The 16523-nt window shown below is 42.5% G+C and overlaps 2 protein-coding genes and 1 pseudogene across 3 annotated transcripts; 2 read left to right on the forward strand and 1 right to left on the reverse strand.

Moving 5' to 3' along the window:
• Positions 1-101: 101 nt before the first annotated feature.
• On the forward strand, positions 102-1536 carry LOC135649786 (anthocyanidin 3-O-glucosyltransferase 2-like; annotated as a pseudogene).
• Positions 1537-2084: 548 nt separating this feature from the next.
• On the forward strand, positions 2085-7474 carry LOC135649787 (uncharacterized). The gene is made up of 7 exons (XM_065168587.1): positions 2085-2517; positions 3314-3397; positions 4159-4299; positions 5538-5603; positions 6135-6302; positions 6701-7030; positions 7266-7474. Exons 1-7 carry the CDS (start codon positions 2194-2196, stop codon positions 7374-7376), a joined length of 1224 nt encoding a protein of 407 aa, XP_065024659.1. The 5' UTR covers positions 2085-2193; the 3' UTR covers positions 7377-7474.
• Positions 7475-10792: 3318 nt separating this feature from the next.
• LOC135649928 (dof zinc finger protein DOF1.4-like) lies at positions 10793-13659 on the reverse strand. 2 transcript variants are annotated; one of them, XM_065168904.1, is made up of 3 exons: positions 12749-13659; positions 11425-12512; positions 10793-11340 (listed from the first exon to the last, which is right to left on the reverse strand). In XM_065168904.1, the coding sequence occupies exons 2-3, from the start codon at positions 12510-12512 to the stop codon at positions 11151-11153; spliced, it is 1278 nt and encodes a 425-aa protein (XP_065024976.1). In that variant the 5' UTR covers positions 12749-13659; the 3' UTR covers positions 10793-11150. The 2 variants fall into 2 exon arrangements, with proteins under 2 accessions (XP_065024976.1, XP_065024975.1); XM_065168903.1 differs by having other exon boundaries at positions 12753-13652.
• Positions 13660-16523: the final 2864 nt, after the last annotated feature.

A 16523-nucleotide genomic window follows, 5' to 3' on the forward strand; every position in this document is an offset into this window, starting at 1 on the left:
GAAGATGGAGTTGTTCCTGTTGCCGATCCCTGCAGCAGGCCACCTGACATCAACGATGGAGATGGCGTCGCGCCTCCTCGCCCGTGTCGGCGGCGGGGGCCTCTCCGTCACCGTCCTCGTGATGACGACTCCTGCCCCGTGCCTCCGCTTCGAGACCGAGTCCTGCATCCGGTCACTCTCCTCCATCGGCGCTGGCGTCCGGTTCGAGGAGCTCCCGGTGCTGCCACCCGCGCAGTTCTTCGAGGAGTGCGACCAGGTCGGCGCGTCCTGTTCCCGCTACGTCGAGCTGCACAAGCCGCGCCTCAAGACCGCCATCTTGAGGCTGCGCTCCTCCCCTGCCGCCGCGCTTGTCATCGACTTCTTCGCCACGACGATGATCGACGCGGCCGACGAGCTCGGTATCCCCGCCTACCACTACTTCACCAGCAGCGCCGCCACGCTCGCTCTCCTGCTCCACGCCCCGACGCTCCATGATAAGAAGAAACACTCCCGGTCGTCCTGGACGGAGACGAGGCGGCCTTCATCGAGCTCCCCGGCATGTCCCCGACTCCGGCCCGCTGCATGCCGTCGTTCGTGATGAGCAGTAGGAGAGAGACCTATGAGTGGTTCCAGGTTCCTCTACCACGGCAGGCGGTTTCCAGAAACCAAGTGTATGATCTTGAATACCTTCTTCGAGCTCGAGCCATCGACACTGGAAGCTCTAGTAGATGGAGTCTACGTACCAGATCATCCGACTCCTCCGATCTTCACGGTCGGACCAGTGCTTGGACGTCAAGCTTCACGACAAGATAGCAAGGAACCTCATGATTGCATCAAATGGCTCGACGAGCAACCGCCGGCGTCGGTGGTCTTCCTGTGCTTCGGAAGCATCAGCACATTCTCGCGCGAGCAACTGAAGGAGATGGCCACGGGTTTGGAAAGCTCCGGGCACCGGTTCCTCTGGTCGCTGAGGGGCACCGGCGACGATCTAAGCCTGCAAGAGGTGCTGCCGGAAGGGTTCATGGAGAGGACGGAGGGGCGGGGGTTGGTGTGGCGGTCGTGGGCCCCGCAGGTGGAGATACTGTCGCACGCGGCGGTGGGCGGCTTCGTGACGCACTGCGGGTGGAACTCGTGCCTCGAGAGCCTGTGGCACGGTGTGCCCATGCTCAAGTGGCCGATCCACGCGGAGCAGCACTACCTGGCGTTCCGGCTTGCGAGGGAGGCCGGCGTGGCCCTCGAGCTCACGGTGGACCGGACGAGCAGCGGCAACCTCGTCGCTGGAGCGGAGCTGGAGAGGGGTGTACGGTGCCTGATGGAGGAGGACACGGAGGAGGGGAAGCAGGTGAGGATGGCGCAGGAGATGAAGGCTTCATGCATAAGGGCCGTGGAGGAAGGAGGCTCTTCCTACACTTCACTGGAGAGCTTGGTGAACGACTTGGTAAACCACTGAATGCTGTCATGCATGCTTTTCTACATTCTTGATTTGATTTAGTTGTGACAATGATGCAACCAGATGGACAAAAAACAAAAAAAAGGGGGTAAAATAGCTTGACAAAAGCTTTCTTGAAGGTTTGTGGCACATGAGATGGCCGCAGAATGCAAAAGTCAACGCTACCAATAGGCATGAAACTATGTGACAACAAGCTCCATATTGTTTGTAGGAATTCCACAGCCGAATTCACACGGATAAAAATGAATTAACAGGTAGAAAGAAGCGTCCGAGACGGCGCGTAGCTGCGAGATGTCTGGTAATAAAGCTCGGGCCTTTGGATGTCCTCCGCCGCCGCCTCTTCGTCGATGAAATCGAAGAACATGGGCTCGCAGAACTCGTCTCGGACCGCCACCCCACCGCCGCCGTTCGCCTCGTATCCTTCTAAAGATCTCCTGCTTCACCTCGTTTTGTGTCGCCGGAGAACCGATGTTAGAAGGGGAATTAGGGTTATCATGTCGATTGCAAACGGTCGAGATATTTGAAGCAGGCATCGGCGAATAGGTACCTTCGAAAGGTTGGATGTCGTATCGGGTGGCGCCCCGCACGAGCTACACTCGCGAATGGTAATGTGGCCGTGAGCCATAAAATCTAGCAACGGCACTACGACTGAAGTAACGACTCCAATTTGGAGATGAGATGGCGCGCATCTAGAAGCCTGAGGGAGGATCGGACGGTGTGCAAGCTCTAACTCCCCATGTCGCGACTTAACCGGAACAGCCTTTATGTCTATCCTTTGGGCGAGAGGACGGCGACGGGCGAAAATGTTTGGCCGCCTCCAACGCCTTCGCCTCCTCAGATACCTCTCGGCCGTCCAAATCCCTGCCCAACCCCTTCCTCCTATCGCCGTACCTCCTAACTCCTTGTCCGTTGCGCCAACAGCCGCCGCCCTGAAACCCATCAGCTGCCCCCGACTCTTCTCCCTGTATCATCTGAGGCGGCGAAGACCAAGCGAAAGAGTTCCTTTCTGCTCTCGGTCGACGCAGACGAATGAAGGCGCCGCCATGGCCTACCTCTCGGTCCGCATTCGATGCCGCAAATGTGACGCTGTAAGTGGGCTCTTCGAGATATTCGTTGATTTTTTTTTTCGCATCGACTACTTTATGTAATTTAGGTCTTAAAATCGAGCTTGGAATTCTCGCGTCATCGTAAGTAAGATGATTTTCAATTGTCTTTCCTTATTTTCTTCAAGATTTTATAAAAATTATTGTCCTCGAGAAAGGAAGAAGAAAAAAACTCCTTTTTGTTGCGGAGAGTACTTGTCTGGGTGCAAATATTTTTCATTTTCTTTTTGATTTTATCCTTGCTTAGCTTGAATCGTCTAAGCTGGTACCTGTTTGTGGTTTTTTTATGGTTATCTAAAAGCATACCACTGTTATATATAATTATTATATCTTTCTTATGTTACAACATGTCTTGCGAAGGAGCAGCTGTTAATGTTCCAATAAATGACAATTCTAAACTTGTGTTCATTATCTTCAAATAGTAGCCTCCCTCATGGTTTTTTGTGTACTCGTGTTTGTCACCTAAAAGTATAGTTTGATGCACAGGTCAAATTTAGATCTAGTTACTTTTTTCAACCTTGATCTTGACACAATATTTTCTCTTATACAGATATACTATTGTAGCATATTATGAGCTTATTCATTTTTTTAAGCTTAATTTAATATCAAATAATTCATTTTTATTAACCACATTGTGGCATATTATAAGCTTATTGATTTTTTAAACTTAATTTAACATCAAATAATTCTTTTTATTAACCACATTCTTTTTGGCTACTTAGAGGAGAATCTTACAATTCGGCATTATCGGCATTATCGACTGACAAATCTCATGTTATAGGATATACTTTCAGAGTCTCTACTGTGCTTTGGTGCTAGTTCTACTAGCATGGATGAATTAAGTGATTCTCATGATCTTGATGAGGTGAGCTATCGACCCTTCTTTTTTTTCTTTAAGATTGTTACCAGCTTCTGGTCTGTATCTTCTTTTGAGATTTTACATGTTTCATGCACTTTTCTATCTATGTATTGTTTCAAGAGTCTATCATGTGGAGTCATTGCTCCTGAAACAACTTATAGGAACAAACATGATAGTTAATGATGAAGGTAAACCACATAATTAAGATTAGCAAGGTGGAATATTAAATATGAAAATGTGAATGCAGTTATTACTTGGATAAGATTAAATGCTCAATCCAAATGAAGCTATGAGACTATTTATTACCATTCATTGCTTCTACAGTAATGTAATTAGCCTGAAGATGCTTGTAGTAAGTTGGGACTTCTGTTCACCTAGAGATTGTATATCTATATTTTGTGAAAATATATCTTTGACCTTCTGAACTTATATTCTCCTGGTCATTGCATGTCCACTCATCTTTTCTAAATTATAAATCATAACCATGTCCAATGTTCAAGAAGCTGAACATGTCTTTCTTGTATCTCGAAGACAATATTTTCTCTGTATTGAGTCCATATATCTTAAAACCTCATACTATGCTCATTGCAGCCTAATGCTAATTTGCATAAAACATCACATGGTTGAAATTTAGATGTATTGCGTTCTGTATGATCCTTTGTTGGTCAGACCGGTATGTTCCAATCAATCATGCTCTCTTCACAAACATTATCTGTTGCTATAACCTTATTAGATTTGTGTATATTATCTATATCTGTTGTGTGCAGATTTGGATAACTTGCATATTTGCAGTTAATCAAGATGTGCATACTTGCATCTCGCATGCCATCAGCTCAATTGGTTTGAACTATGGACCAAATTATGAAGTCTCAGTGGGTGAAGAATGTGATTGGGTAAAAGGTGTACAGGTTATCCCCTATCAGTCACTTAATTCTCTTTCTTGATGTATGCATTATTTAGCTTGAGCTCTTTCTTGGTTAACATCCATTCATCAAGTCATTACTATCTTTAAATTCTTGTGTTGGAGATTAGTTCATAATTACTCTATGCCAACAGTGGAAAGAGATTCTTTTCCTTCATCTGTTCTTCCTCTAAAGTTAATGTTGGCTATGCAAGGGAAAATCATGTTTTGTTGCATGATTTGTTTTAAAATTTATTTTGTTCAGCTCCATCAAAGCCACTTACACTCCTAATATAATAAATGTTTCTCAATGCATGGTTGTTGTGGCATCACAATTCCTAGACCTTGCACTGGCAGGAGCCTTATGCACTGAGTTTGGTCTTTCCTTTTTTTTTTGATTTGCTAGTTGACAGCATCAGAGGAGCACAAGATGCAATAATATTCAGCCCAGTGAATCAGTTCTTATGTAAACTGAGGTCTTTAAGATTCAAACCATTCTTTGTCAAATGGATCTAGTTACTAGTCATTAATGCGTATTGTGATAAGTAACTGAAGTTCCGTGATTGCCATTAAGCCATAGATACAGGACTATGTTAATCTTAACAGAACTTTTTTATTTATTTGTTCATTGTGTAATCCCACGATAGAGCACATAAGGATTTTGCACGCCAGAGAAAACTCTTTTTGAATTCAATGTATGCCTAAAATTTGGGACAGTGTTCTTTGCTTTTGCAAGATCACGAAACTCCATCACAGATTTGAGTTTGTGTTTTCCTAAATTTGAAAATCCAATGGCAATGTGAAAAATGAGCGGTGGGCATATAAGATGGGGGGTCCCATTTTAATCAGACCTGAGAGCTTTTTAATTAGAATTTGATATTTTTGTTGTTATTGTTAAATCATAACTTTGTTGCAAAGGTGTGACACTATTCCGCAATATTTTTCTCCATTTTTCTGAAGGAAGCTTAGTTTGATTGACATGGTCCTGGAAGACCTTTGCTTCTCTTTTTTCCAGTTTTTTCTTGGTCGAAGTGAGTGTTACCTTTTATATCTTTCCAAAGATGATGTGATACATATTATTCTTTTTAGTTTGAAATACTGTTATGTTTTTTTTCCTTCCGAATTTGATGTGAATTTTAATTGTATTAACCTGAAGGCATAAATTTCATGACTTCCAATTGTAGCTGATGCAAATATCTGAGGTTTATATTTTCCTGATTGACTAAAACTTAGATCTCCATGCAGGAAACTTTTCATCCTGTTGAGGTTACTGCTGGTCTCTGGATTGTCCCCAAATGGAGAGAGCCCCCTGTATGATTTGACTTGAACTGTCATTTTTAGTTATTAGTGTAGATGATTCTCTTTTTTTAAATCGATAAATAAATGAGATATGTATTGTGTGTTGATGAAATATGGATCTGGAAGATCAGACACTTCAGTTTGGATGCATGACTGCGGCATGTTTTTAATTGAAATCCAATAATGTTACAATTGCCAAATCATTATGCAAATATTTTAATGAATTATTCTTAAATAGAATCGTTATGATATCTTAAATTTCTCTACGATACTCATGTTCCAACCATTATTGATGATATCCTTTTTCATTACTGACCAGTGATTATTCTTTTTTAGTGTTATCTGAAACCATGATGTATGCAATTTTGTGTAGAGTATACAATTCACTATAGAAGTTGATGCTTCTTTTTGGAAAGTCACTTTCATGGTTTCCATTCTCAATGCTGGTGTATCTGCCTGAACTGATGAATAAAACATATTTCACAGGAATGGATGTAAATTATTCACATATGCAATGACTATAGGCTGTTTGTTGATGTCCAGGATTTGCAAGCAACAAACATATTCCTTGATCCGGGAATGGCTTTTGGGACAGGGGAACACCCAACAACGAAGTTGTGTTTGATGTTGCTACGCAAATTACTACATGGTGGAGAACAATTTTTGGATTATGGCACAGGATCTGGAATTCTAGGAATTGCTGCTGTTAAGGTTTGGTTTATCACAATGCTGATGGTTGTTATCATATGAATTCCATTACTTCTTGTGTGTCTGGACTCTTCATCTGGTTTCACATCAGTAAGAAGATATCATAGTAGATACGGTGCTTATTTATGAACATTGCGCTATGCTAAGTCATCTCTGGTTGCTTTAATAAAGTATTCTAAACATGTAGTTTAGTACCGTAGGCATGTGCCTTTAATTGAAAAATCCTGCAAATCAAAACTTTAATGCTATCCTAATCATCTGATGCTTTGTAGTTGTACTTGTCCTGCATTTCTATTGTTCGCTATAAGCTAACACAAGTCATGGATGATTCGCTATAAGCTAGCACAACTTGTGGAAGATTATTGAAGTCCCATCTAATCTTAATATGGTTTTGTATGTAGATGGGAGCTGCCGCATCTATTGGAATAGACATAGACCCACAAGCAGTTACTTCAGCTCGTCAGAATATTGCATCGAATGATATGGATTCCAGCAAAATGTTGGTCTACTTGGTTCCCAGCAAAACCGACTCATCGTGTACCGATGCCGAAACCAACATGGATCCAGAAGAGACACCTTTGCTTAACCTTGAACTGAAATCTGCTAAGGGGAAATTTGACATCATCATTGCAAATATACTACTCAACCCTTTATTGGAGTTGGCAAAGGATATTGTTTCTTATGGAAAGCCCGGCGCAAACATTGGTCTATCGGGAATCCTATCCGAACAGGTGCCCCCCTCTGGTCCAACTTATTCCATGATTGATTACCTTGTCTTGATCTCCCGATCCATAGAGCTTTCTTTAACCTCCTTGGCCTACTTTCTTCCTTCCTGGACAAGTTTAATATCATCATTAAAAGGACTAAATTGTGAAGCAAGTTCATCAGAAGACAAATTCCTTTTTCCATACCTTAAAAAGAATCAATTGTTATGAGTACCTTATTCTTTATTATGTTTTCATGCAGGTGCAACAAATCAAAGAAACTTACTTGCAGTACCTCGATGATATCTCGGTATCTGAAATGGAAGGTTGGGCGTGCCTCCATGGTATCAGAAAAGAGAACCTGACGTTGTAGTAAGCAATCTCCATAGCAACTGGTATGATCGATGAACAGCTGAATTGTTGTGCTACTATGAACATTTTCAAAAGAAATTATACATATTTTTTGCTTGACTGATGCAATTGCAGCATCGATATGCTTGTAGTTCACGTGATTCATCACCCTCAACACTGTCGATAGTTATTTCGGAAGACCTCTCGCTCGAAGGATAAATAATTAAGAAAGATGACAAAAGATATGGAAACATTTTTATGCTAAAAAACACTTTTAAATTGGGGGTTTAATTGTTCTATAAATACATTTTTTGTGTATTCTAAGGATTTCTACCCGACAGAAGGGGAGGCCACTCACAGCTTTGATGTCGACGCCGCCATGCAAGAAGCGCAACTTCCTACATTGGCCAGAAAACCGCAAAAATGATCTGAAAAATAGGAGACACAAGGAGAAGAGAGAGAGAGAACATTTCACTTTTGCATTTTAAGGTAAAAAAACAAAAAAAAATTCTCAAACAAAGGCAGGGATAGAAGACATGGTATGCAGTACCCAATGGTACCGTCCGGTATGAGCGGTATGTATCGATTCAACGGCATATCAATATGTGGATCGTCCGGTATCGTTATAGTGCTACAATAATAAAGAAAATATATAAAATTATTCGGTACATCAGGGTATATCGCTCGGTACGCCATGGTGTATCGCTCGATATACCGGTATCGTATCGTACCGAACAAAATTTAAGTTTACTAACAAAGTAAAAACTTTGATAGATCATAAGATGAAATGGAGATTTTGAAACCTCATTCAACAAATTTTGAAGTTTTACTTTGCTTAGTTGATAAAGGCTTTGACAGATCATCACAAGGTACTAAATTCGGATCTTGCCTTTTGTCATTTACCTTTTATCAAAAACCTACCTTGATTCATATTCATTTCATTTTCCTTTTAACATGTTACCTTTTATTTAGATTCTTCTTCAAGTAATTCTTAAATTTGCATTATTGTGACTCAAGATCTATCGATGTTGTTAGAAAATAACTTTACTTATCGATATTATCGTGAAACTTTATTTATAAAAAATATGATTATTTTCTTTTATTTTATGATAAACAATTTTTTTGATTACTTGAGGATACAATATACAACTTAATTATCATGCTATTTGGCTGGACATGTGAAAGATATGAAGAGTGATTTCTCTATCTAAACAATTGAGTCCTTTATGTGAAAGAATTAGTGTTGCCCATCAATAAACAATGGACACTCAATATGTCTGCAAAATACTAAGCTAGTCTGGGAGATAGAATGGAGAGATATTAGGGTAGAAGGATATGTGGCTACTCTCCTATGTTATCAATCTCATATCTACCTTGTAGGATCCATGATTGGGATTGACATTCTTAAGAGCTCATAAAAGGGTGGTTTGAAATGTTGAGGTTACTGATCAACACAACAAACAATTACCAACACAAAGATAGCTTGTTTAAGATAAGAGCAGTTTATTGGAGCTTTAACATCAACTTAAATGTTGACATGAAATCCGAATTTAGTGAGGAGTCATCGAAATTAGAATTATCAATGAGTTATGATTACAATAAAATGGAGGATACAAAGCAATTCTTGCTTTTATAAAATGTTTACTTTTGGATTTAGTTTCTGGAATTAGATTCCAAAACCTTATCGTCATACATCTTTCCCCTATAATTAATGATAGTTTCTGGAATTTGATTCTCACTTGTTCATATTAAACGCTGAGTTTTCATTCGATACATCCGATTATGATCAGTTTTATCAAGTTTCAGATTAATTATCACATCATCTCTCCCATTATTCAGCCATCAAAAAACTATTCTCAGCGTATAGATTGTTGTTGTTGTTGTAATAGCTCGAGTCTTAACTCCATTAACTTACGATGCTGTTCTTGCAAGTTCAGAAGACGTGGGTGGGATAGAATCTATCTATCCCCTACACATGCCTCACGAAGTCTCTTTTGCAGAGCCTCAGGCTGCTCTTGGACCATCTTTCTGCAGGTACTCTTTGGAAAAGTTGCCTCTCTTACACTCTTTAGGCATCATGTTGGATCTTACTTTTGCCTCACCAAGCAATCATGACCAGTTCTTGATTCCAGGACAACTGGAGTTGCGTCTCTCACACTCCATCCACTAGGGGTGCAATCGATCACCATGTCATCCTTACACCACCACCCAAACAACTGAGAACACATTTGATTCTAGCCCATCCATCCTTTGGTCTTGAAATCATTATTTGGATCTGCTCATCCGATTAATGATACCAACTAAACTCTAGTATTTAAGAACATAGAATCAAAAAACAGGCAACTTATTTTGATCCCCAATTAAGCAACATGCAGATGAATTCTAGATGGGCACTCAAGATGAATTTTCAGGTGTTGGAACTCTTGGTCAAAGTAGAAATGATCTGACACACACAACTAAATAATGTTCTATATGCATGGCTAAGAAGAAGAAGAAGAAGACTAAGCATACCATTCTAGTCAAAGACAAATCTGTTCGATCTAAGTCGTATCATAATATCTAGAGAAGCACCAACTTTCCTTCTCTTAGGTTCCAAGTTAGAAGTGCCATTCATAATGTCAGGGCTCAGAACCTTGCTGTTCCCTTTCTCTACAAGCATAGAATCTTAGATTACATAAAACAGAAGTGGAGAACATATAATGTCAGGACTCAGAGCTTCTTCTTTCTCCACGAGCATAGAATCTTAGATTGACATGATTTTTTTCTTCTGGTTAATCATCACAAACAAACTTAATCGTCACAATGATCAGACTCGTGCAACCATTCGACTCAGGGGACTTCGTCCACAAGTCTAGCTGCTAACTGTGTGTAGTAATCTTAGCATGTATACGACAAAGAGTACAGGAATGGTCAAAGAGGAGGAGGGTGGTGGCGTATGTACTATTCCGGTCAAGACCAATCTAATAGCTCCAATTGCTAGGTTACATGGAGGAAAAGGTTAGGGTTTGTGTTGCCCCCTCCCCCGGTGGCCTCGGTATTCCTTTTTATCCTTTACCTTGTGAAAGAGAGTTGCATGCCCATCAAATACAAGTAGACAAACCTGAGCAAAAGTTGATACGCATGACTGTCCGACTGCTGCATCGATCTCTACATGTACGAAACACGAGCCATGCCTGCTCGATGCATCATCTCTCCCTGGCTACCAAAGTTTCAACTGACATAATCATCAAGGCAAGGAAAGCTCCACCGGAGAGATACCACAGACTCTGCCCACGACACCGCACATAAAGACACTCATTCCACTTCTGAACATAATCCACTTCAGAACAAACAAAAGCACTACTCAGTAAATTAGAGAGAGAAACATGATCCATGGTTGAACCTGTTACAATGGAGGGAAGACCAAAATGCAAACACTAAGCATCACTCATCGCAAAGTGAAACAAAACCCCACTCCTGAAGATTATTGCACCAAATCCTTTCTTCATAACACATCAAAAAGAAAGCAGAAGAAAGAAAGAAAGAAAAAACTTATTTGTTAATCGGCCTCTGCACCAGCTTAGATCAATCCAACTGATGATGATGAAGAAAGAAGAAGGTGAAGACTCGATGACCAGTACATTAGAAGAAGAAGAAGATGATGATGGTGTGACATGCCTAGTTTATAAATGAATACATGCGAAACCATCTACTCACTCCTCCATCTCCGCTGCGTTCTTCTTCCTCTTCGGCTGCGATTCACAAGGGTTGATGTGATCAAAGTGCGAATTGGAGATGGACAGTACATGTCTAATTCTTAGCCGAATGGATCCGAGGTTCCTCTCGGAGCAAACGGTCTTCTTGATGCCGCAATGACTGAAAAAACACAAGGGGCTTGAGACGTTTGCAACCGACAGGATCTCTCCGATCCACACTCCCTCCGGTAATCCGCCCGCGTAGCCCCATCACGATGAACATGTAATGCAGTTTGTAGCCCACTACTCTTACTACCAATGAACAATTAGGAAACCTAGTAATTAAGAAGCAGCAGCAGCAGCCATGAAGGATGAGGAAAGGTAAAGAGACAATACTAGATCAGCGGCGCCACTGACGATCCATAGTTCGTGCCGTCTGGCCAACCAGCGCCGCCGCCGCCGCCGCCGCCGCCGATGGCAGCATTCCAGTACATTGCTGCAGCTGGACCCAAATTATCCAAAGAATTCTCCGATGGAATCTGCCAGTCTATGCAGCTGCTCATGTTGTTGTTGGTCACGGTGTTGGTCTGCCCTTCTAATTTCACTTCCTTCATCATCCCATTGATGCTATCGCCCATCCCGGAGGCCTGCAATTCATCGAAGGACAACAAGGTCTGGTAGTCCTCCACTTGTTTCGGCTGTTTGATGCCTGATACTAGTAGTGACGCGGACGACAGAGACGACCCGAAGAGTGGATAGTCGTTCAAGAGCGAGATCATGGCCGGGTTCACCGGCAGCAACGGACGAAGCTCGCCGAACTGGTACTCGTCATCGCGATGCATGTTGGACGAGAGGCCGAGGCCAAGTGCCCCGAGATGAGGCTGCAGATCGAAGGCAGACGTGGAAGACGGGATATGGAAGCCGTTCGAGATAATTGGCAAATTGAGGCTCATGTCCGAGGGCGAAGCCGCGGTTTGCAGGGCGTAAATCGCGGTGGCGTCGAGGTGGGAAGAGGTAGAGATCTGCGCCGCAAGGGAAGGGACCGGATCCGGAGGCAGAAGAGGGCGGGGGTGCTTACTGTTCGGCGGCACCGTGGGAGCGGCCCCGGGCTTCTTGGCGCGCTTGTTCTTGCGGCACCCGCCGCCCACGGGGACGTTCCGGAGCGTGCCGCCTCGCGTCCAGTACCGCTTGCACGCCTTGCAGAAGTGCCGTGGCTGAGACAGGCTGTAGTTGTTGTAGTAGCAGAACTTGGTGTTGGAGGAGTCGCAGCGAGGGCATCTCAGGGGCGCCTGCGGATGATCTTGCGCTGATGGCTTGTCAACAACCCTCGCAGCATTGGAAGTAATGGAATCGGCACGAACCATGTTGGCCTTGTTGGTGTTACTGCTGGTACTGCTACTGTTGTTGGTGTTGGTGGTGGTGGTGGTGCTGCTGGTGGTGTTACTGCTATTCTTTGCAGTGATCCGAAGCCTTTCACCCATCATCTGCAGAGAAAATTGAACCAAGGAGCTCTGAGATCTGAGAGAAAGCAGGAGAGAGGAAAGCTAGGGCTGGAGAGGTGTGAATGATGGAAACCAGAGAAGGTTCCCTGACAAGAGCTACACAACAAAGACAAGCATGCAGTATTATTGACTGATGGCGATAGCGATAGAGCGAGAGAGGTAGTGAGGGACAGATGCCACATGTGGGCTAGTGGAGGGAAGGAAACATCGGTACCAACCTACCTGTAGCCATTCCTCGCCTGAGTCGATGCTCAACTTCTCTCCATCGCAGTGCATCTTCTTCCTTCCTCACGTACCAACTGCAACTCCAGATACAAATGATATCCAGAGAGAATTTTAAGGTAGAAGCAGAGAGAAGAGAGAGATGGGTCCCAAGAGGAGATGAACACAGACTTCCTGTGGTTGCAGCGGCCAAGAAAGAGTAGTTCCAAGTATTCGGATTAGGCATACAGCAGGAACAAGGTCGCCGAAGGAATGGAGTATATAAGTAGCAGAAGCAAGGGGAAGGCAGCAGGAATCCCGAGGGAAGAGTCGTGAGCGGGAGAAACGAGGCAATTGAGAGGCAGGAGAAGAATCCTTGCGACTGCCACTCGCCTTTCTTTTCCTTTTAATTTTTGTCTCTGTTCCCTCTGCTTCTTTCTACAGTTCAAAGCAGCCTCCCTCCTCCTCTTCCTTAAAAGAAAGGAATTCCCGTAGGAAAGTGACAACACCCACCATGTGATGTTGTGTATGTATAGTAACCACAGAGAGAGAGAGAGAGAGAAGAGAGGGAGAGAGAGAGACTCTATTTTAGGTCTCGTCGCTGCTCCTCTCTCTGCAGAGCTGCCGTTAGGCGCAGGCGTGCCACTGCTTTAAGAGGACAGCCGATGGGCTCACCCATGTGGGCAGCTCACAGATCCCTGCTACTGTTTCTCTATCTCTCTCTCTCTCTCTCTTCTCTCTCTCTGAAGATAAAGAAGAAGGCAATCACGCTTGACGGAGAGGGGAACAAACGACAAAGGGATTTTGTAGTCTCCCGAGGGATCTCCACTAGTCGCTCACAATTATTCTCTCCTCAAACCCAAGTATTCTACATCATATCTAAAGAAGATGATGTCAGGATATGCATTCGACGTCGCTTCTGTCTCTCATTCCACCCTTTTAAGTAAAGCAGTAATGATACCTCTCAAGGCTTTGGTGGCATCGACGGAGCAACAACTCCAACATGGTCTTTCATGCTGCTTGCTCTCATACTTTGCCCATCGATGGTTATGTTGTAATGGTTAAAGAGCAGTAGTGAGCACGAGTAGTTTCTCGAGCATTCAAACACAGTGCTTTGAGGACCGGATAAAAGGTGCGAGCGAAGAAGAAGGGAGAGCGAAAGGCCTTTTGGTCAAAGCATGAGTGTGGCGGTGGGGTGGGGCCCAGGAGGCCACCCACCACCCGAAGTAGATTCTTGTTGGATTGGCCGACGCATTGCATGCACATGGAAAGATGATAACCTTACAGGAGTAGAATAATCTCGATACCGTGACGAGAGAAAGAGGAGAACAGAATGTGTGAATGAGAATCGAAAGAAGAGAGAGAGAGAGAGATAGAGAGAATCCAACACACTCACCAATAAATCTAACCATAATATTCCGCCACGACAAAGATCTTAGTTCCTATTATCCTACCCTACTCAACTCTACTCTGTAACATTCTCATAATTAGACTAGGGATAATGTGTGTATATGAGAGTAGGGTGCTTTGAGCGCATCTTGATATAGACTTGTAATGGTTGGTGTGGATGAGAGATTTGTGAACCATAGGAATTGAATAGTGATGTGGATGCACATGAGACTCACCACCGAAACTTAGCATGTTCTTGTGGCTGTCACAATAGGAAGACTTCCATGTCTGAGGGTCCATTTCGGACTCATGGTAGAGTCTGATAGGATTTTGCTTGCACTGTTGGCAACAGATGAAGTTCATTATCTTTCCTATATGATTAAGCCATTGGCTGAATCGGGCCACCATTTTCCTATTGGCAAGGTTTTAATTTGTGCTTATAATGGTTATGATAATAATAATGTATTTATGAGTATTTGACATCAAAGTGGACTGTTAAAAATGCACCAAAATGACAAATAATACTGTGATTCAAATTCAAAATTATATTATGTTATCATTATGAAATTTATTTACCATTATAACAGAGAATAATGGATTATACTTGTCATTGGGAAATTTATTTACCATCACCATTATGTTATCATGGAATTCTGCACTTGGCTAAGGAAAAGATGGAGGAACATAGTTCAACATGACACAACTGGTTGACCCAAATTCAAATCTAATAAATGGAAACAAGAGAAAAACTAAGGCTGTGGTTGACAGCCATCACTCAGAAACAAAGAAAAGAAAGAAGAGTTTAGATTGAGATATTTGTTTTACTTTTTGACAGTCAATGTTCAGATCCCACTAGAAATATTCAAACTTGATCTTGTTTCATGCTATGTGTATGTCATAAGAACAGGAGAAATTTCAACAGAAGGAAGGTGCGAGATTCATGGAATCTTGTTAGGTCCAAGTGCACTAAATGGTGTTCCATCCAATAAGACCATGAGACCAACTTGGACATTGACATTATGTTATTGGATATGAATCTTGTTTAGTGGTTTCAGAGCTTCATGTAAAGTTCAACCCATGTTAGTTAGCATTCATTTTGAACACTTCGTAAAAATGTTTCTCTACAGAATATTTATTGCATACACATAATAGATATCTTTCACGTTTTAATGTTCCATTTAAGGTGTAATATTATCGGTGGCCAAATCATATTAGAAATGAATGGGAACCTTCTTCTTCAACAGATTTAGTCTTGGCTATAATTCCTTCATCCATCTGATGACAAATCAAGTCGGACAAGATTTTGAAGAGTTGGTGGTGATCCATTCCATCCACAAATCTGGTCAGACCATGAGGAGCAGAGAGGAGAAAAAGCTCGGCACATTGAGTGGAAGAACTAACATAATTTAAGCTTGGAAATCTACGACAGCCATGACAAAGTAACCACAGGTGACAGGATCAACCAGATAATCGAGCTGCGATTCTTGGTCGAAGTCATCGTCTATGACTACAAATACTAATCGTTCTTTCGCCATATCGTAATCAATGCTGAAGAAATTTTTGATGAAGTAGGAAGAAGGACTGCTACATCTCTTGTGAATCCAATGTTCCTTCGTGGTATTTTCCATGGTTGCTTAAGCTTGATGTTGAACCAATGTTGAACTATTCCATGCATGTCTCATGAAATAATCTTGGTGGGATGTAAGTGCTTTTCATGCCCAGGAGACAGAAGGAGATCAGTTTCTTTCTTGGTCAAGTATGTTGTATTGAAAATTGCACCTGCATTACCTGCCCTTGTATGTGAGAGACATGGCACTCCATGAGACAGACGACAGCTACATATTGGAGAGAAGACATTGTCAAAGTGGATTCGGCAACTGCATCAAGTCAACATTAAAAATTGGATCTTGGTAATATAGAAAGAGAAGTACAAGTTTGAGAGCTCCACTGGAATTTTGTTGCTGGTATTGCAAGTTTTCTAGTGATTATGCTAGTTGACGCATGTAAGCACGAGGACATGGATGTTTTTCTTAGTCTTATCACATAATTGTTGAGGAACAAATGCTAAAAGAAGAACTTCTTTCATAGCTGTCGATGACTTGTTCTATGTTCAATTGTGTGTACTATACAGGAAGGAGAAGGAGGAGCAAAGCCTCCATGAACGTAATCCGGTCATCTTGTTGCCGGATGGTACATTTCAAAGACATTGCATGGTGGCTTGGTGCAAGGCATCATAGCAAGCACATTAAAAACTCATGGCTCCATCTGCTCCACCATTGTCACATCTTCAACGTCATCAATCCAAGGGTGACAGATTGGACCGAGGACCACAAGATATCGATAGTCATCATCATCTCCATCTATTAGTGGGCAATGCCAGCTTGCTCAAATGGAAACTAGGAT

The sequence above is a fragment of the Musa acuminata genome, chromosome BXJ3-9 (assembly GCF_036884655.1).
Source record: "Musa acuminata AAA Group cultivar baxijiao chromosome BXJ3-9, Cavendish_Baxijiao_AAA, whole genome shotgun sequence".
Lineage (NCBI taxonomy): Eukaryota > Viridiplantae > Streptophyta > Magnoliopsida > Zingiberales > Musaceae > Musa > Musa acuminata.